Source organism: Melospiza melodia, chromosome Z (genome assembly GCF_035770615.1).
Source record: "Melospiza melodia melodia isolate bMelMel2 chromosome Z, bMelMel2.pri, whole genome shotgun sequence".
NCBI classification, from domain to species: Eukaryota; Metazoa; Chordata; class Aves; order Passeriformes; family Passerellidae; genus Melospiza; species Melospiza melodia.
In genome coordinates this window covers 20,262,880-20,285,677 of record NC_086226.1, presented here as the reverse complement: position 1 = coordinate 20,285,677, position 22,798 = coordinate 20,262,880, and the positions used below count along the sequence as shown (strand labels likewise).

The 22,798-nt window shown below is 34.9% G+C and overlaps 1 protein-coding gene across 5 annotated transcripts in view; it reads right to left on the bottom strand.

The window, feature by feature from the left end:
* Positions 1-786: 786 nt before the first annotated feature.
* TMEM161B (transmembrane protein 161B) overlaps positions 787-22,798 on the bottom strand; it is a 39,974-nt gene continuing 17,962 nt past the window's right edge. For 4 of the 5 annotated variants that reach the window (XM_063180972.1, XM_063180971.1, XM_063180973.1 and 1 more), the window contains 8 exons: positions 22,256-22,412; positions 17,482-17,633; positions 16,907-16,967; positions 15,078-15,218; positions 11,869-11,982; positions 10,618-10,792; positions 8,477-8,573; positions 787-7,586 (listed from right to left, as the gene is read on the bottom strand). In XM_063180972.1, the coding sequence (XP_063037042.1) occupies positions 7,309-7,586; positions 8,477-8,573; positions 10,618-10,792; positions 11,869-11,982; positions 15,078-15,218; positions 16,907-16,967; positions 17,482-17,633; positions 22,256-22,412 (1,175 nt within the window). In that variant the 3' untranslated portion in view covers positions 787-7,308. The remainder of the gene's footprint in view (positions 7,587-8,476; positions 8,574-10,617; positions 10,793-11,868; positions 11,983-15,077; positions 15,219-16,906; positions 16,968-17,481; positions 17,634-22,255; positions 22,413-22,798) is intronic. The other variant, XM_063180975.1, reaches the window with a different exon arrangement.

Genomic DNA, 22,798 nt, shown 5'->3' with positions numbered 1-22,798 from the left:
CTAAAAGCTCAACATGCTGTGACAAGCCTTCCTCAGAAGAAGGCTTCCTTTGGTAGATTTGAATCAGCAACACCATCTCAACTTACAAGCACTTCACATGCAGAATGTATCATTAACGCAGGAGCAGGGCCCTGTTGTTTCCTCACTTTTTTAACCTCCTTGCTGAACCAGTCAGGTTCTACCTTCAGCTCTTGCATTCCTGAAGGTGGACAAGCAGTTTTAGAGTAAGGGTGGTTTCTCTATTGAATACTCTTTAACAGAATTCTACAGTATTTTACAAGGCTCAACTTTTGGAAGCTTGGTGTCAGTCAGCAGTATCACAATTGGTACTCTTTGTGCTCCAAATCCATAAGGATTCAGTGGCCTTCAATGTTGCCTTTCTGAGCCCAAGCAGGACTACTTACCTGGCTGAAATCACCCACACGCCTGGGGTATAATTAGTGACACCCAGGTTCACTACAGAACTTTGTAAGTCAAACCGTTCCAAATCTTGAAAATACTTGCCCTCAGTCATAAAGAAACCAATGCAGAGGTGGCAGGTGGCAGAGGGAGGGGTGTTAATTTAAATTAGGGGTGTTCAATTATCAGTCATATATGGGCAAAATCGTTAGCTTACCACTTAAGTAAGAGGAATGGAAAAGATTTCTTCAAAATCTTATTTGTTTCCAATATGTAAATAGCAAAAAACCACACATGGATATTACATAAGCCAAAAACTGTATGAAAAAAATAATTTCGTAGCAAACCCTATTTCAAAGGTTACCAGAATCACCCACAATTAGGCACTTTACAATGTACAAAAAGAATATTGGAGGTTTATTAGCTGTAGTAGTTGTACCCAAGTATTATCCACACCACTAAAAAAACCCAAATATAAACAAAAAACACTCCAAAGTGAGATTTTTCAACTTGTGCTGTGCTTTTCTGATCACAGATCCTGAAGAACATTTAAAAGCACAGAAGCCAATTTGGTTTTAAACAACAGGTAATGCAGCACCATATCCATTTAACGCAAACACCACTTGACACCATCCTCATTGTGAAGCATTACAGTGTTAGTACTTGTAAATCTGTAACTATAAAAATCATTTTAACAGTATTCTAGTAGTAAGAGGAAGCTAAAATTTACATATATAACACCAGAGTCTTCTCCATTTGGCAAATACTGAAATGAAGGTAGGGGAATCTTTTTGTCTTAGGTCTTTATTCTAGAGCAGAAAGTACTATGTACTTTTCACTTAAAGACAAAAATAAATAACATTGAGTTTGATAAACAACATTGAGTTTGTGTGTTCCCAGTAACAATGAGACAAGTAGAAGATTTAAAGTAAAATATTTATAACTTGGAAGATGTTCCCTGTGCAATGCGTAAGATGTCTACTTTATGAGAAATTTTAGGCTGAAATTATTAAATAGCATCTTTGCATTAATATTTCCTCACATAAATAGGAAGATTGAAACATTAGACAGCTTTCAGTATCTTCTATTACAGAATTTTTTTCCAAGTATAATCCTCCTAGAAAGCCTTACATACTGTTAACAATGGAACAAAGAAATGACCAAAGATAGGAAAAATAAAAACTGTTGGCACATCATGACATGGGTATGAACTGCAGTTATGAAATATAATTTTTGGTGCCTTTTTCTTTGTCCTATGCTTTTATGAAAAATACTGTGAATATGTATTCTGGAAGCTTAGAGCACATACAGGAAGCAGAGTTACTATGAACAGAAGAGAGAATAAGTCTGACTTTAAGGAATTTTAAGCCAGGTTTTAAAAAATATATTGCAGCACAATAAAAGAATAATGGCTTACTACTAAGGAATTTGTAAAAAGCTATTCAAACTATTTTGAGATATGTATTTTATAGACAGCAGGGTCATTATGGATAGTATGTTGTTGTGAAAAAATGCTGCAAGTACAAATTCTAAGGGCTCCTGACTGATGTGTAATCACATGGAAAAAATCTGGTATTTGCAGGCTATTAATACTTCAGCCTAAGCAACAAGCTTTAAAAAAAATAGCATAGAAGTTTTTGACTTCTAGTTGCAGGCACCAATATTAATTTTAAAAAATGAAAATATGAGCCATGGTATTAGGATTAGAAATAATTTCCAATAAAAACACCATTGAAATCAAAGGTATAAAAATACATATACACTGGCATGCAAAAACAACATCCAGTGCGATATTACCCTCCTGGCAGTCCACAGTGAGAGAATGGAAAAAGTTAAGTGCAGCATATACAGATGTCAGTAAAATCAGCCTGGAACATGTTGGCTTCATGATCTCACCTAGGAGGAAGACCTTTCAATCTAGTACTCAGGAATGCAAATGAGACACACCATATACTTCATCATACAGTACGTGACTGTATGTGCTGCACAAGTCACAAAGCATGGCAGGCCTTCCTAGAAAAGTAGTTGCACACAAATCACTCTGAAGCAGACACCAATCTGTATCAGCCTGCTTGGTGAGATCAGACATCTGGCTTCTAAGCATCTGTTGCCTAGATGCTCTTTAGAGTAGGTATCTGCGAGGTCAAAATATTGCTTTCTTTACCATTTGGGATTTAGGCTGTAGATGCTAAAAATAACAGTCTTACTCATAATTCACATTTAATATTTTATTTGAGATACAAGTAAACTGCTGCTGCCTTCCTCCATTAAGATTTTGCTCAGGCATACAGATTCCTCCAAGAGAACACAGAGTATTCTTTGGCCTTATTCTTGTTCAATGTCTCCATTTTGTCTGGGCACTCAATTCTTGAAGTGTCTTTTAGTTGAAGTGTCTAGAACTTTATAGTGACAACATTAACTGTGTGGTTAAGTCTGAGTGCAGAAGTGCTGTGTGGAACAAATTAATGTGCAAAATGTGTAATGAGAAAAATCATGAAGCATAGTATTTAAAAACTGATCAAAATTATCTCCGTGAAAAGCACAGCTATTTGAGAATACAGAAACATAAGGCCTTTTACCTTGGAGAACCTTCCAACAGCTTTAATATCAGATGTGCTCAATTTTCTATTTGATATATCCCAAATGCCTATTACCACTTAGGTGTAGGTACTGTAAGGAAGCACAGCTCTTTGAATTGTTCCTTGGAAGTTAGCTGAAATTTCCTTACTTGCTAACCCTACACATAGTGAGGTGATGCTGCCTAAATGTTGTGTGGATGTCTTGGTAGCATTTTTGTTCTTAAAACAAATTTGACTTTACAGTCCAGAGAAGAATGCATTTCTGTTTAAACACCTTGCAGTACTTGTGACCCAAATGAGAAGAACAGCTGCAACAGAAATTAATTTTCTGCAAGTATCTTCTGTACAAGGATGTTCTGTTGTACTGATGCTACTATTTAATCTGTGGATCCTTTACGCAAGCAAATTCTGGACGAGGGAAAGACTGTGCAGCTAAGAAAACCTCAAAAACTGGCATAACCTCTAGTTTGAGAAGGAATTAAAAGAGGACAAGTGTAGCCTGAGAATGTCACTTACAAAGTGTAAGAATAGGCTTTCTATAGTCTATTCTCCTGTTCTTAATCAATGTCTCTTAGCTCAGAAATAGCCCAAGTGTTAAGTTTGGACCTCCCTGAACTTGCTGGAAGACTTGGATTTTTTGCTGTCTTAACCCTTTTTCGAAAGGGACCCACATAATAAAAGTGCAGAGTTTAAACAAATATCAACAAGTTTGTTCATATTTCAGATGGAATTTTAAGTTATTTCAAATATTTAAAGGAACTAATCCTTCAAAAATAGATAAATTTAAACTAAACAGAAGTCAAAATACAATCTTGAACTAGTTTAGCCTACTTGGTTCTGAGAAGGGAACACAGGGACAGTGCTGTAGATCAGCAATGGAAGTCACATCACTAAGAGAGGAAAAGAGATCAGAATTTAAGAAGAAACAGACATGGACTCTTTACCACAGGAACATTTCCTTCTAAAATCTCTCAGAAACTAAGGGAGATCTCACTGTGGCCTCCCAGTACTTAAAGAAGGCTTATAAAAAAGAGGGAGAATGACTTTTTGCACAGGCAGGAAGTTATAGGACAAGGGGGAACACTTCTAAACTAGAAGAGGGGAGATTTAGATTAGGTATTAGATGGAGACTCTTGCCTATGAGGGTGGTGAGGCATTAGATAAGGTTAGCCAGAGAAGCTATGGCTGCCCATCTCTGGAGGTGTTCAAGGCCAAGTTTGATGAGGCTTGAAGCAACCTGGTCCGGTGAAAAGTGATCCATTCCAGATTCATTCCAAACCAAAACATTCTACAATTTTTTTTATTAAGTAGTGGGCAAAAAGCAAGACAAAATGTTTAAGAAACCTGAGTAACACCTACCAACCTTTCAGTCACATTTTATTGCTTTTCCATTTCTGCAAGATGCTCACCTCTCATTGCCAGGTGCCGCTAAAGGTCTCCATGAAACAAACAAAAAAGGCATTTGCCAGCTGCTGTTTCAAAGGAACTTACTACAGAAGTAAGCAGATATTCCTTTGACCCTTACACAATATATATGGAAGTCAGGACTATCGGGGTTGCTGATTTTCTTTAAAACATATTTTTGATCATATCACATACTTGTCTGAAGCACTGCTCACAACCTTAGCAATATGGTCCCTCTGGTTTCACTGTCACCACTTGTTTCAAAGGTTTTTATTAGCATATTTTAGTTTTTCATAAGCCTTCTGGACTCATGTCAGGATTAAATGGACCCAAAGAAGGACTGTCTCCCACTTACTGCTGACCGGAAGGTCAACCATTCAATTCTGCACAACAATGGTCTGTAGAACAATGGAACAGCTCAGCGGCTACAAGCACTGATCTTCATGTTTGTAACACTAGGTGCCTATTTTTCACTGTGATCAGTATAATGTCTGAATTGTAAGTCAGCATGAGCTCTTAGCAAAAGCTTTGTGCAGTTGAGCTACACGATCCTTATTACTTTTGCTGAATGCATTATTATATAACTACAGTTCACTTTTGCTTATAAGCTTTCAGAATGACTGTTAGCAAAAACTGTTAACATTATTTTGAAGTATCTCCAAGTATCCAAAATTTACTCCTTCAGATTTCAACAACAGGTTACATCTCCTATATAGTGAGCTTCATCAGGCAAGTTCACTATCAGAATCAAGCTGCTTTGCATTGTTTTATTTTTCTGAATAGAAGATTGGCATTGAGCACCTAACTAACTTAAAAGCTGGCCTTACTAATTCTGTTAGTAATGATGTATCTCGCAATGATATATCTTGAACTAATGTGAAAGCGGGTGCAGTGTTACTGGACCTGTCATATTTTGCCATTCAATTATTCATCTGAAAAACACTTCCCAGGAATGATTGAAATTTGAAACTATGAGGTCAAATATTATTCTTTAGGCCAATTCACAGTTAAGCACTTGTCCCTATTAGTTACAAAAAGTTGGTGTGAAAACAACAAAGCTTGCAGTCCCAGTCACACTGAAATACTGCAATGAAACCAGTAGCATCATGCAAGGTGTTCTCAGATGTCCCAAACCCATGCAGTAGGTACTATGCTGGTGTACACAAATCTTTCTCCAGTAAATGCAACTTAACAAACTAATAAATAACTTTAAAAGCTTTCAACACAGCAAGATAGTTTATCACCAGTTTAAAATCTTGACTTTCTGCATTCATTGAGTTTGTTCTCCTATATGGTAGGTTTGCTACATATTAAAAGTTAGTTAAGCTTTTTCATTTATAAATGCTTATTATATGCCAAAGCTGTACACAAATTCAAGAGAACAAGAACAGTAAAATAAAACCAGCCAGTATTAGCTAAAAAAATCCACTGACCTCTGTGAAGTTCAATATTAACTGTTTAAAAAAGCTACTGCATATAAATCCCCATTCCTGTTTTGCAAATACACAAAACATCTGAAAAACTGTAAATAATTTTATGACTGGAATATATCTATCCAGTTAAGCAAAAATTGTAAAGTTAATACTTTGCTCTTTTTCTTACTACATGGCTGTTTTATTATACAGAAAATCTATTTCTGAAGCCAAGATATATTAATTATCATTATATGGTCAAGTTAGCACAGATTAAAGTGGCAAAAGATGATGATTTGACAGAACAGAAATTTTAAGATTAACAGTTTAGGTAGATCTTTTCTTCCAAGACATAGTAAGTTCTTTAGTATAGTTAAGTACCTCTAAAGAGGCAAAAAAACCAAACAGCCCTTTCAACTGAACTGAAAAAAAAAAAGAAAAAGAAAAAAAAAAAAAGAAAATTTAAAAGTTTAATTTCAAAAGGGAATCTTGAAATTATTAGAAACATATACACCCCTCTCCTATAGCTCTGTAAGATACATTCAGGAATTTAAAATAAAGATTCCATATTTCATACCTTCATATATATTATATATTTGATATATAATATATATGTACATTACACATATACATACACTAGCAGTCAGCAGGATTAAACTGTTTTGTTTTGAAATGTTTGACTGGTGTCACTAATTATTTTCTATTCTTTTGTAAACTCAATGGAATTTATCTACTACCTCAAAAGAAGAAATTTATAAGATCCAGATGCAATGTGTGGATCAATACTAGCACCAATACAGATGGCCATTAATTCAAAATGACTGCAGGGACTGAAATAATATAATTGTTATAACTCTCTTCTTACTGCACAAGCACTCCTGCAAAATATGTAGGCAGCAATACCTGTCAGGTACATGCATCTACTCCTCTTTAATTAATATTTTATACAACTTTCCTTACTGTAATATACAGTATCTCTTTTGTCCTGTTGGATTTTTAATTTTCCAAGGAGAAAAGTGATCAATAGTTATCCAACAGATCTATTTTTTAAAATCCCCTCTCTCTCCTTTCACTTGTATGGCTCAGTTTCAGCACTTAATTGATAGGCAGCCACCATCACTATGTCCAGTACCCTTTGAATACAGTTCAGTCAGTGACTGTTGATGCTTAAAAACCAAATTTTTGAGTTTGGCTCACTGTTTATGGAAACCAAGATACCCAGAGGTCATATCTTTTCAGCATGCTTCTCACCATCTACAACACAATAATGTCAGTCAGTCCCAGGACTCTAACTGAATTAGTTACCTACCATTTGGGTAACAAGAATAACCAACCCAGTTGCAATTTTAAACATTTTAAGATTATTCACCCTGAGAACACCAAGGAAGTTTTAAAAATAATTATGACATGTTTTCTCTTCACATACATAGTTTTCTTTTCTCTTTATCTCCTCTTGGGTACCTGGGATACCTTGTATCTAGAATGTGACCTCACACTTGCTCAGTCAGTTGACTTCATGCCACAGTCAGGTACTGGTGATAGAAGAGACCAAAAAGGCTTGTAGAAAAAAGGCAAGCAGCAATCCACCAAGTGAGGAAAGACAGGAGTCCCCGGAACAGGAGAGGAGTGAAAATATTCTTTAGGCTTCCCAGAGCCATCGTTATTTGTACGACAGTTACTTTCATCTTTCCATCAGCAGGTGGAGACTCAGAATAAACAGAATTGGGAAGCAGACTGCTTTCTACTGGAGTGTCAGAATTCAATCCTGGGTAGATGCCCCAAGAATAATTACCTGTTAAAAATAAACAAGTAACAGATTTTTGTAGAATTAAATTCAACTTATGTTAATTCAATCACTCTACAGGTCTTTGATATATTTTTAATAGACACACACACAAAATGCTGTTTTTATAACTTTGTAAATACAAAGTATATTCATCTGGCTTCCTGGTCATATCAGGAAGTAGGATGAATCAATCCTACTTCACCCTGGGGTAGGATTCATCTTGTATTTTGACAACCTAACATCTACATGTGATATAGCTGCCTTGAAACCTCTGTATGTCCTGGGTATGACTGATCTTACCAGATGGAGACGTCTACTCTAAGGCAGGATGAATCATAACTTAATAAAGCCGATCTCTATCCACTGCCTTTTTGCAAAGAGAATGATACAACCGCATGGCAGGCTATGAAATACAAGTCTCACAGGAAAGAAAGAAAGAAAGAAAAAAACCCAAACCAGAGCTACTTCAGATCTCCCATTAACTATATGAACACTCTATCTCACAATTTCCATTCTAAAAGCCTACTAATGATAAAAAAGCTGAAAAATTCGGGTATGAGATGTTAATGAAGTACAGTCAATCATACTTTATACAGTCCACTTTTAAAATACTTCTAAAAAGACATATATTTCAACAGAAGTAAACAGTTTAATCGATTGCATTACACAATCTCTCAGAAATAAATAAAACAAATTAGCATGTAATTGGAAGATATCAAAAGCAGCAACAGAAATAACTACTTACAAGACACATATGAATGTTTTAAATTACAGGAAACTACAAGATGTTTTTGTATTGCAAGTACTCATGAATTCTAATTCTCTTTAGTCAGGTGAAAATAAAAAAAAGCCCCCTGTAGAACAGAATAAACTACTGTTGATCCAATTTTGCCTACCTAGTGTTTTTAAGAGCAGAGTTGTGTGAAGAAGCATTACCAATGGTGCAACATACTGCAGTGCAATTACACAGAGATAATAGAATACCCGAGCCACCTAGAAAAAAGAAAGAGTATAAGTTCATGATTCCTGGTTCATCAAAGCAGACTTTTATGAACATGTCTAGAAAAAACAATTTATTAAAAAAAAACAGTATTTATGCACTAAAGCTGTTTTAAGAATTTTCTAGTAACTCCTGGCATGGGACATACTGTCTTCAAAAGACCTAATAAAGAAATCCCCATAATGAATTCTAGTTTCAGGACATTTACAAAACTGAAAAGAAGGGCTGAAAGAAAATAATTAAAAACATCAAATCTGTTAAAAAATAGAGAATCAATTTTGCTTCTGCAAACTGTATGCCATTATTCAATGACTCCTACTTTAATATACCAGAAACAAAATTAAATATATATGTTTAATTTTTCAAGTTCCCAGCCATTTACAAGCTAAATCCTATTTCAAAAATGAAGTAGTAGTCTAAAGCCCCATAAAAGGTAAATGAAAGCTTCATTAATATTACAGTCCTTTTTCAAAAGTGAGATATTTTTAAGACTTCCAACTGGAAAACATTTGTATTTTAGAAACAATGATAACTTGAGTTTTCATTAGATCAATAACAGCATTTAAATGATCTTTATTTCAGTCATACACCATGGTTCATCAAAGTCCATTCAGATATATCCCTCCCTCTACTCTCCCACAGGTTCCATTTTTCTCAAGATTGTAACATTACGTATTTTTATAAGTTATTGACCAAAAAGATTAAATTAAATAAAGATGGGAAAAAGTGATAAAATAAGAGCAAGCAAGCAGTGAAATAAAACTACTCATGTTTTATAGAAGAAGAGAATGCAGGTTGGCAAAAATGATGAAGATAGATGTGATAGTTTTGGGAATACCTCTCAACAGGCTTCTTAATGAGCATGTATCAAAAAATTAACATGAGAAAGAAAAGTAGTAAGACACTGACAGAAGAAAAAGCATGAGACAAAAAAAAATTGTCAAAAAATTGATGGAATATGACAAAAATAACAAATTAAAAAGTAACGATCACTGTAGAATGACAGACAGGAGAGAATTCACTGGCACAAATTCCTAAAAAAGGTAAAGCAGATATGATTAGTAAAACAAAACAAGTCATAAGCCAACTAGTAACTATGGCCTTCTCAAACAGAATATATGAAGATGGAGAAATGGATATAAGAAATGCCACATGGAGAAGACATTAATGTTTTACAGATAGGAATAAAATTCCCATTATTAAAATAGCACATTTACAGCAACTGGCACAGTTCCATCCTAACCAGCTGCTACTACATGTACTTCGTAGTTTTTTTTCCTGGAACAAATTCCTAGCCACTTTGTAAATAACTACTGCACCTTCAGACTATGGCATTTAGACACTTAGTGTAACTACATGTAATAATGACAATCCTAGAAGAGGAGTCTCTGTCTTACGGCATGCTTCAAATATTCTGCCTGAAACAGACCCCAACTCAGCAGAATCATTAGACAGCACTATCATACAACAATAGAAATGTAAGTTTATTTTGCAGACAACACACAACAGCCATTCTATCTCATCCATTTGTTCAAGGTATGGTTTACTACTTTTCTCTAAAAAAAAGAAACCTTGGAAAATTTGTCTTGTCCACAATATGATAAGTAATTTTTTAACTAGGCTGGTGCACTTCTAAATGGTCTGACAGAATCAAACATCTGTCATTTTATTCCAAAATATAACCACCTTGTCATAAATTTTCCCTCAATTTAAAAATCATAGTTGGTAACAGTACATTACCCTTCAATAAAAATTCAATTTTTTCTTTCCCATGTTGTAGTTACAGATCACCACTCCTTGGAAAGGATCTTTTATAAAAACTTCCAAATAACCCAGGACAAACTACCCGCATAACAGAGATGATACATCTCTCCGTATTTTGGTTTGCTGGATTTTTCTGTATTTTTATAGGAGATATAGTCTAGAAAGCTTCATTCAGATTTGAGCTCTGCTGCCACAGAATACAACAAATTAGAAAAAAATAATTTCCACAGTAAAAACACTACAAATATATAATCTAAGGGCCACCATACTTACCATTTTTTGTAAATCAACCATACTTATTCTACCAGCTTCCTTTTTCATCTGGTCCACGCTTTTCTGGGCTAAATTCAGATAGGCCTGTAAATGATGACGCATCATAGCCAACCGTAAAACACACAACAGGATTATAATCCACAATCTGATGGTATCAAATGTATCTTCTGACATTCTGTGGATAAAGAAAAAGGGTAATGCTGTTTTCCAAAGACCACCTACTGCTACAGTTATTTGTTTTTATCATGTGTAAAGTAATCTGAGACAAACTGTCAAAAACAGTTAACACACAAACTATAGTTATGAAGTTCACATGCAAGTAATGCCTTCTATTTCTCTTTCCCATTACTTCTCAGTAGCCCCACAGCATAGATCCAAATTAGTATTCGTTTGTCTGTAAACAATAGCAGTTCTTAACTGCCTAAATTCTAAGAAATGAAGGCTGGACACTAAAAACGAAGATTTCTCAGATAATTAGAGGTTTTTGGACACACAGGACTAGATAGTAAATAGTACTAGATTGTAAATGGTAGCACTAAATTGCATCTAGTACTAAATTGTATCTTCAGTTACCTGAGATACCCAGTAAAAGCTCAACCCTCATTTTAAGACAAACTGAGAAACAGAAGACATACAAAATATGTATATCTGTTGTGTTTCATGTAATAGCTCAATGGTCACAGGATCACTTAAGAAGGTTATCTCATCTCTTTCAAGTCTATTTTGAATTAGCAAGACTAATTGTGACAATGACAATCAACTCTACTTATACATCATTTCAAACACTACTCTTCCTGGAAACTCTCTCCCTTTCTATATTCTAAATATTTTACCTATCAATTCAATACCACTTCATCAGTATGTAATATTAAGACAAACCTCCTAGCTTAGTTCTCATGCCAACATATCTTGACTGTTTTCACTGAAACCACTTCTCTCCTACACCAATATGCAAGACATAAGGTTCCAGCAGGTAGCGAGGTGGTATTCCACCCCCACAAAAAACAACACATTACTGCCAAGGAGTCATCAAGAGACAGCAGTTTCTTGGGAACCACTACCTTAACACTCAACATTCTGCAACTCATTCTTTTGAAATAACAGATGCTCCTTATAATTCAGCTGCATCTTCCACAATACCTCTGACAGCCAATGCTATTAAAGTCTTTCACGTTTCTTCAACTTGCAAAGAGCGCTAAGACAATGTTTTGTTCTCAATACCCCAGAAAGAACTTTTAAATGAAATCTTACAAAGGAATGCTCTCTTTGCCCAAAGGTGGGCTCATAATGTAGTCCTTAGTGATTGGTTTTACCCACAGTAGAACCATAAATAAAGGTGCCAAGAAGTTTATATGTAGCAATGTTCTGAAAAAAGAAAAAAACCAGGGAACTTAGTAAATGAAAACAATGACCATACTGTTGAAAGTATATACAGATTCAAAAGGAGAAATATTAACTTTAAAATAATTGGAAGAAAGATAAATAAGAAAATTTCTTCCCTATTTTATAGGTATGGCTTACATTTCAACAAAACAGTAACATTATATATTGTAAAATCACACTGGATTTTGGCTTTAAAAAGAAGAGGATAAACAGTTGTCAGAGGTCAGATTACACAGTTTAATGATGCATTTTATTTAGAAACCCTGATTAAATTAAAGTTGGTACTTACATTAAAGATACTCAGACCAAAAAAATACTGTATGAAACTGCACAACAAAAATAAAAGTGGTACTCTTTAGTAATTTCTGAGTACAACCTAGCAGAATTTTAAAAGGGGATACAGTTTCTGGAGTTCTCCCTTAAATTAATATCCTTCTTTATTTCTAAACTTCTAAATTTTCTTCTCTATTTCTAAACCCATTTTCCCCAATCATTTTTCGTTACTAAAATGAAATGAGAACAGTTGAGGGGATTGGGTTGTTTTGTTAGCAGTGTTTCCTCACTAATAGTATCAGGTTTGTCTCTACCTTCACTACAGTACCTCTGCACTACAGAAAAAATTATGTAATCAAAAATTGTTCTAAAGAACACAAGACCTTCTTGATTGCCAACCATCAAGCTTCCTAAAACCACTAAAATGTTTGCATAATACAGAAGCTGTCATCAAACACAAATTTAGATCTTCGGTTTCAGATGAAGAAATAAACCCTGCTAGCTATTAAGTGGTGCTTGGGAATGCAACAGCACCAAGGATCGGCCCAAAGCATTTAATTAGATTGTGAAAGCCTTTTACCTGAGCTTCTACCTATTTAGGAGATCCTACTGAGTTAACGGACTGGAGTAATGGACTGCAATGTGCCAAAGGGTGGTGGGAATCTCTATTTTTTTTGTTCTTCTTTTTGTTTTGTTTTTTTTTTGTGTTTAATGGAACAGGAAGTAAGGCTGAAATACTCTTGATGCAGACTCTGGCAAAGGAGGAAATGTGTATGAAAATTGTACAACTTTGTTAAGAGGACTCCAAATATATGCAAGTAAGGATACTACTGCCAAAGAAAAAATGCAAGTAAGGATACTACTGCCAAAGAAAAAAAATCAAGCCAGTTCTCAAAACCGAAAGGGATACCAGATAATTTCTATTCTGTTTACCTAAAAACAATGAACTTACTCCCTACACTCATAAAAGAATCACAATAATAATTTTGAACATATTAGTAAAATAGTTCTTGCTCATTAACCTTTAAGTTTTGGGGCTGTTTTTGGTCAGTGCTCCCTGCAAGTTAAGTGTTCCATTCCATTAAGGAATAGATTTTGTGTTGGATATTTTTAAGTTGTTTTGTTTTGGTTCTTTTGTTGGGTTTTAAGAGAAATTTGTGGGTTTTTCGGGCAGCTTAAGGGATGTAGGGGCTTTTAGTTTGATTATGGTTTTTTCTTTGGTTTAAGCTGTTTTTGTATTTTGTTTAGTTGGTGAGCTTTTTCTTTGCAGTTGTTTTGGTTGAGGTTTTTTAAGTAGAGTACGTATTTGACTGCAAAGATAGAAATTGTTTTAGTACCCAACTTAGAGAGCTTCTACCAGTGACAAGTCATCCCCCCCTTTAATCACTGTCAAACAAGTGTAGTCAATAACACTAGCAAAAATGCATCAGCAAGGACAAGTTATGTTCTTCAGGTTTGTTAGAACCTATCACTTGACAAATATTCTTTATAATGACTTTATCTAATTATATGGATACCTAATCATGTATCCATTTAATACTCATTTAATGTAATTTTCACATTGTTCCAGTTGAATAGTCTATTGGTAGACTTTCAAAAATAACTTGGTGGTGTTGAACAAAGTTATCTTCAACAACCAGTTCTGATACCGTCTAAAGAAGCTAGAGAAGTTTTAATTTTCATAACCACACTTCAGTGGATATTAATTGCCCTTTAATTCTTAATTAATGGATTTTTTTTTTCAGAGAGTTTATATTTCTGCCTAGGATGTTATGTCCATTGATCAAAGAAGATGCTGGAATACGTAGAGAAAAGAGACAAAGAATTTTAAAATAGTGAGAACTATAGCAATTAAGAACTAAGGAGTTTATCTGTCTGGAAAGAACAGATTAGGAAGTGACTCAGTCACAGTCTACACACAGACAGAAATATAACAACAGATAAAACAATCCAGTAGCTGGCTGCTACATAGAAAATTACATTGAGTGCAAGTGTACTCAATGCTTATAAATTACCAAGACTGATGGACTCACTTCAAACAGATTAATTTTTAAGGTGGGCATTCCTGAAGGGAAAGGAAAAAACATGCAATTTGAACAAAAATTATTTTCCTACTGGAAAACATAGTGGTTCTCTTAGGAAATTTACCACACTGAATACCTAAACTGCCCTATGCTGCAGAATCTGTCATTATCATGTACTAAACATCAACAGTCAAGATCTCTGAAAGCCACTTGGAGTTTCACCCTCTCAACCAGAGAATGTTCAAGAGAAATAGTTAAATTGGACAGAACATTTTACTACCAAATGGAAGGGCGGCAGGAAATGAAAATACTCCTTTAAATTGGTATTAACATATGACCCTAATTAAATATTCTGGGTCATTTTTGCATTTTATCCTATGCTAAATTTATTAAAGGAATAATTCCCATCTGTAAGTGTGGGTGAAAAAAACCAGTCTGTGGTCATATTTGTATTTCCTGAAGATTATGTTAACTTCTGGAAAGACATGATGGTGGAAAGAAAGCTGGGCACAGAGACATTCATGGTGGAGTTTTTGCAGGAGGAAAGGAAAGCTCCTTTAATTGAGACTCTTAATTACAAGGCAAAGAATGTAACAGACTGGCAAAGCACAGGTTGAGCAGAAAGTGGCAGGTGGCAAATCTGCTCAAGATACGAAAAGCAGGCAGCAACAGAAGTCTTAAGTCACTACCTTCTTGTTGGAATAGTTTGCTTAGACATTTTTAGACATAAAAGATTTAAGACTGAGTAGCATATACCTATTTGCATATATTTTCTCTTACTGTGTTATTTTTTCTGTAGCTAAATTCAGAGCATCCAGATGCATTTGAGCCAGTCGCAAGCCAGGGAATGTCAAAAAAGCACCAATAAGTGAACACAGAACAGCCAGGAACAATTTGAAGGTTAGTTTAGACACAGGACCCCTAAAAGAAAAGAAAGGAAGTAAGCATTTTCTTGCTGAGGACGTTGGGGGAGCAGGGAGTATCAGAGACTACTTTCAATCCAACAGTATCTAACATTTAATAAAAAAAGCCAACAGTATTCTATAGGCTTCCTCCAAAATACTAGCATTATTAAAAACCAATCAGAAATTAAATTTTTTAAAAATACTTTCAAAACCAAACCAAATAATCTATTTATTTCCTAGAAAAACAGAAAACCTAATTTACTGACTGTGAGATATTAATTTGTTAGTATAGAAGAAAAAAAAGAACAATTTTATATTGTAATTAGCAACAAATTACATAACAGAAATAGCTAAAGTAGAATTAATTTCATGATTGTGTTTTTAAGAGGAACAGATGTTTCATAAGTTTAACTGCTTGAAGACAAAATGGATACTTTATTCTACCATTATCCATTAAAAATCTCTATCAAACTGTTATTACTGCAACTTTTCACAGATTTATCTGAAATGTACACATGGTCGATAACATGTCTCTTCTAAGTGATTAATATTGTACATAAGAAAAGCTACAGGAAAAGTATCTATGATCAAAGAAATCACAGAATTAATCACATAATTAACAAAAACAGGTTTACATAAAGAAAAAAAGAGAACAAAACAAAACCCTCAAACAAACAATAAAACCATCATAGTTACAGTGAAATGTAACTAGCAGATCAAATAGGAACAAAACCAAATCTAGTGATTCAAATGAGTTTCAGATCCTTTCTTAATCTATGTCACCTAAACTAACAAGAGACACCATCATTAACTCAGGTACTGCTAAAAAAGGCAAAGCACTGCAATAATTTATAACTAAACAAACAACATGAAAATCAATACAGAAGGTAGTGACTTTGCAACAGTTTAGGAAAGCATATTAAAGAAAGGCTAAGAACCACATGGGATTCAGTTAATGGTTTCCCATGAGTTTATTCATAAATTACACTGATCTAGTTTGAGGAAGCTTCTGTTCCTCAAAAATAAAGATATGCCATGGCTTCTGCATGATACTTGAGACCTACCAAGCAAGACATTCAATGAGCTCCCAGTGATGAAATGGTCCCTAAATTTCAGCACACAAGTATAAGGAACTGTAACAGAAATCCATTTTGCAATATACCAAGCCTGCCTGCCTATTGTGTATTTATGTAATATCACAAGATATGGCATGCTCCTTTAGCAGTCTATATGAGGCTTGGATGCCCTGTAGCAAGCAGATGTTTTTGCATGACAGGAATACAGCTATAACCTGAAAACATGAATAACACAATTTATTCCTAATACGAAATTTAACACAAACTCCATCTTGTAGCTTTTGCACACTCCTCCTCTTACATGCCATAGGAATGACAAAAAATACTTCTCTATTTAAACAATCCTTTTTGAAGGGAAATACTGTGAAAAAAATGTTTACAGTTTTGAACTATATTTTATGAACTACAATCAAAATGTCAGTAATTATCTCCATATTAAAATGAAAACTTTAATGCAACTTCAGTTACTTGCGGGTACTTTTCAGATCTTTCCATTAATCTCTTTTAAGTGTTGTAGGGATTATAACCATGTACAAAAGCAAAACATGCAAGACAAAATCTTGCAAACAAAATCCAAATGGTTCATAAATTCACATATAAACAGACAAGTGTATTTTCAGAAACTTACTGGGATTCCAAACCTTGTTTTTCGAGAAACTGCATAGCACTCTCTGAGAAATTCGAGAATCCTGCAGGGACATATATATTTCTTTCATTATAGTACAAACAAAGAATCCTTTTTGTGAAATAAAGTGTTGGGTAACAAGTCATTTTTTAAACAATTTTTCATATGTGTAACAGAGCTCTTTCATGTGCTAATTAGTTGGCACAATAAAGTAAAGCTTGATTAACAACATCTGTAATATCTGAACACTTCGGGAAGATGAAAAAAGATAACTTTTTAAATTCTTTTCTAGTTAGGGAGCTACACTTTACTATGGAAGTCAAAGGGGGCTAAATCTGTAACTGGAAGACAAATACAATTAACAAAACAAACAACCTAGGCAAAAAATAGATTATTTAAGAGAACAGTAGGAAAAGGTACAGGATATTATCTAGAATCTTCATTCCGAAGCAAATTTCCTTAGAAGCATTTAACTTACAGCATTCATTTTAACACAGCTTTTCTCAAAAACTCTGGAAATAACTTATTCAGATCATGCAATCACCACAGCTGTTTCAAACACTAAAGAAAGGAGTTACCTGATTCCAATCCAAACTCTAGATAGTTTTCTGTCACAATGAGTATTGCCATGGCTTTCACAAAGAAGAAAAAACCAAAGGTGACACAGACTGATCTTTCACCTCCATCTTCAACTTTGAAATAGTGCGTAGTCAATGAAAACAGTACCTTACTATGTAATGAAAAGGTCAAGGAAAATCAAGTTTGTAAAATAACAAAGAATCTTATAACTAAGAATTATAATATTTTATTCTGTTCATCCACAGGTTTGTTCTATGATGTGTATTTATTTCTTTGGAAGGTATTACGTGTTCAGTCGATTTCAGGTTAAATTACAGAACACATTTAAGCATAATAATCTCATAACGCATAGCCAGGAATACTCTGGAGTAGCATTTTGATTTAGGCTTACTTATAGTAAGAAAGAAGACATATGAAAAGAACTTATGTTTCTCCCCTTTTGTTTGGAAAATACTTTTAGGATCAAATCCAATCATCATCCTAACACCAGCAAGTTCACCACTAATCCATTTCCTCAAGCATCCTTTTATCTAGCCCTACTGCCATGAAGACAAACATTTAAGACACCACCTGCTCTGTTATCAGGGTGTTTTAAAAATATTTTTGAAGTATTCTTTTTTACATATTTCTAAATCAGTTCTCGAGTGTAACAGAATAAACTTTTCATTATACACTCTTATTACTACGAACTGCAGCTCATTATAATTTAAATGGTACGCAATATCCAGCCCAGATTTAAATAAAGTATTTGGAGATAATTCCAGGCATTACGTTTTGAAAAAACGTAATTTACGATTTGAAAAAAATACAGACAAAAAGGAAAAAAAAAAAAGATTGTCAGTGTAATCTGTAGCACTTTTTTCCTCCACTATGCAATAATGCAGTTGAATTTGCCTATTTCTAATACTGAAATAATATTAATATGAAGAGTACATGAAAACATTTTTGGGGGTATCTATTCAGTAAAACATTTGAACAGACATCAATCTCTCAAGAAACAATGATTATGCTTCAACAGGCAGCATGCATTTAATATACACACTGCTGAATTTCATGTACACGCAGAAAGATTCTAATATACACTATGTGGTCTAAGGACAGCATCCAGTAATTCTAATCTCATACAGTAACCACCTTCAAACCCCTCTATACTTTACAGAAAGAACTCATACATTAAAAGGAAGACTTAACTCATCCCAAAAAGATGTACATTAACAGATCATACAGACTGTGTTCTGGATGTTGTTTCTCTAATAACACATGCTTAAACCAAGGCTCTTTTTATAGCTAGCGGCATTAATCACAAATTGAAAACACCCTGAAGCTATACAAAGGATTTAATAAGTTTGTGATCAACAAACCTAATCTATCATCAGATTTATGGACCCCCAAATACTTTATGACTTCAAGTATGGATTGTGCCTGAAGGATTTGGAAAATTCAAGGAGGAAAAAAAAGCATTCTAAAATTATAGTGCAGATCCATGATTATGCAAACTACACATGACCACTGCTCCTATTTTTGGGTTGGAGAAGATTGAAGCATTATGGCTGGCTTCATCGCTTCCTTCCACTGCAAGACCTAATATTCAGGATGTACTGAATGAATAATTTAGGAGTATTTAGTGCTAAGTTAATAGAATGCCTGCACCAGTTCTGCCCTTCATTTAGTTTTTTTTTGCCACAAGAGGCATTATAGAATTGTATACTTTGCATTTTGTATTTAGTTGCAGACATTGTAGAAATCATGGTATACCCTTTTACAAAAATAATTATATTTTTTAAACTGCTGCGATTATTGAATTCTTTAATTTTATAGTTCATATGTTGAGGTGAAAGAGATCCATCTTCTGTTCCTACTAAAACACATGAAAACTTCGAATTCACAGAAGCAGAGAACATTCTGTGGACGGGACCCATAGGATCATCCAGCTCCTCGGCGTGCACAGCACCATCCCCAAGAATCACACCATGCACCCAACACTGCTGTCCAAATACTTCTTGAACTGTCTGGCTTGGTGCTGTAATCACCTCCCCAGGGAGCCAGTTCCAGTGATCAATCATCCTCCATGTGAAAACTTTTTCTTAACATTCAATCTAAACTTCCCTGACTTAACTTCAGGCCTTCCCTGGCCTAATTTAACTTCAGGTCATTTACTTGAATCCTGTCACTGGGCACCACAGAGAAGAGATCAGGGTCTGCCCCTTCTCTTCCCTCACAAGAAAGCTGTAGGCTGAAAAGGCCAAGTGACCTCAGACACTCCTCATACAGGTTCCCCTCCCTCATTCTCCTCATGGCTTATTTAGACACTTTAATAGCTGAATGTCTTTCTTAGCGCAGGACAAACTGGCCAAGCTTAGTGCAGGACAAACTGGCCAAGCTGGGCCAGTTTGCCCTCCTGGTTGCCAGGGCACTGATGTCTCACACTCAACTTTCTGCCAACCAGCAGCACCAGTGCTTTTCGATGGCCCTATTTCTCTGTTCCCTGGTCTGCCCATACAACCAGGGTTGCTCCATCCCAGGTGCAGAATCCAGCACCTTCCCTTGTTGAACTTAGAATGGTTGGTGATTGCCCATATCTCTTTGGGTTTGATTTTGTTGAGGTTACTCTGCAGGGCCACCATACCTTCAGGAAGTCAACAGCTCCTCCCAGTTTTCTATCATCTGCAAACTTGCTCTGTATCCTCAGTACAACTTTTCACCTTTTAACACACTGGCACAAAACAGAAGAAACACTTGTCAACAAAACACAAAATTGCTCTATATTTAACTTTGACATATCATGTTGACTGCTTTCTGTCAAAAATATGTAGGCAACCAAATTTTTCTGAATCTTCCATTATCATAGAATAATTTCTGGTCTTGACATATTGAGTTAGTGAGTAGTTGAGTAATTTTTAAGTATTCTCTGCATCCCAAAAGCCTGATGTCACAATACAGGAATGAACCCCTTCTGAAACCTCATCTAACTAGGTTCCACTGACCCCAGGAATTGTTACCAATACCCTCTGTATTGTACGTCTTCCTACAATCTACAATTCACAACCCTGTTTCACCTAGAATTGCAATTACTATAGGGTTGTTTAAATTGATTACTCCTGAGATAAAAGAGATGAAGCAAACAAGGCATTGTCACCGATAAATCTAAGAGTACATTGTGGCTTTTGTATTAGAAGCTTTTTTTTCCATTAGTTCTATTAAAATCCCCCTCATCCTTAAAAATCAGAGTGAAAGGTGTTGGCTATCTTCTGATTTTGAAACAGTAGCCACCTCTTTCTCCTTCCTTCTGCAGAAACTAAAGTAAAATTCTCAACCTCACACCAAAAAAATTAAGGATGTGCAGTAACAATTACTCATTACCTATACTACAGCTATGATACAATTAAAAGGTGCCCAAGAGCCAGACACTGATTTTCTTCCCACAGTAGACTGGAAAAACCACCTTTCGGACCATGGATCTGTTCACTGACATGTCTAAGGGCAAATACCTGATCTGGAAGTATGCTAACAGACATTCTCTTACCCAAATGTGAGTTGACCTTCTCTTCTAGCAAGTTTTTATACATTACAAGGAAAAAATTCTGGAGAAATTCTATGATTTATGCTCCAGTATACTTAGAAAAGAACCCCTGTCCATGCTATAAAGGCATCACACATTTTAATAATTATCAAGGATAGGCAAGCATGAAGCATATTCAGAACTCTTAGACAAATGTAACCAAACATTAGAGTTCAAGGTTTTATATAACACCAGCAGCTACTGCTGATATTACAAAACAACTGACCAAACCACAACACATTAAGAATCTTTAAAACTGCCATTTATATAGAGGAAACAATTTTGAATATTCAAGATGTTTATCAACTGTAACTTAGCATTTTATCTGTTCTCAGCTGCTGAAGGAGCAGAAGAGCTGTAGCAATTCACTTCCCAGTTCACCTTTCTATAATATGCTCTTTTAAAAGCCCTTATTCCATTCTACTGCTTTATCTCCAATCATATCTTTAAACTGTAACTTTCCTCCCTAAAGCAGCAGTCTGGATTTGTATGTGGTACACAGGTAATTACCATGCAAGCATCTATGTGTGATAATGCCTTCTCCAGTAAAATAAATTTTAAAAATTAACTGCCTCCTCCATAACAAAACAAACATTTTATGGTTTCATAATGCCTGTTTCCTAAATACTCCACTTCTGTTTCCCTCAGTTTCAGAGGTGAGTTTAGCTTTTCACAGACCTCAGTTTCTACAACTGTTTACATACCTTATTTTCTGTAAGAATACCTTGAATGTATTTTAAAATTATGAATTCACACATGTATTTTTGCAGTAAACTAGTATACACATCACTGTGCTATTCTGATCAAGAAGTATCAGATTAAACATATTGAAAAAAAGAAGCACACTAAATTTCCAAACTTCTTCAAAAGCTATACTTTATGTACACATTACCATTTCTGATTGCCAAATTGAACAAAATCAAGTTAGTTTAGAACCACTACATACTACAGATCAGCACTATCTTTGCATACATGCATTTTTCTCCTAAATGGTCTGGTATTAATGTTAGCAAGCTAATGATACCAGCATTTGCAAAGAGCACGTACAGCGTATATATTATTTAACAATAGCATTAGCTTACAGGACCCTTTTTCCAAATGCCATGTATTTTTGTGTCCCGCCCATCAGTGGCATGGAAATTTATATGAATTGCAGAATTATGTAAACTATTCGGAACAGGTAGAGGGGGATTCAACACAACAGAAAAGGATACACTGCAAAACCCAAGACAAGCAGACACCACACTATGCTGATATTCATTTCTTGTGAGGGCTTCATAATGCTGTAGTAGACCTCTGTCACCACATACACAACTGTAGCTGCAACAGTGAAATCCACCAACCACTGATATTCTGGAAAGTAATGCAATGCTGAAAAATATATGTTTGTGAATGTTAAAGGTATGTTTTAAGGCAGTTACTGATATATATAGAATGGAGCAGCAATTAAAAGAGGTTTTCAACTGTGTATTAAGTGTATTGAAGTCAAATTTAGGTAGACCAAGATCAACCAAGTGAAATGTAACAATGAAAAAGTTACTTAACAATGTGAACATCATTCTTTACTTCTGTCATCCAATACTTAATAACTACTCAAATTTATAAGGCTTCAGAGGTTTTACTATTTTATCACCTCAGTTTTTATACATTAACATCCTCAATCCAAAAAGCATACTTAATTTAGATTTCACAACACAGAGAGTAAGCAGTTTTCCAGTTGAGTCTGGCTGCAATTCCAGGTAAGAGGGTTTGTTTTG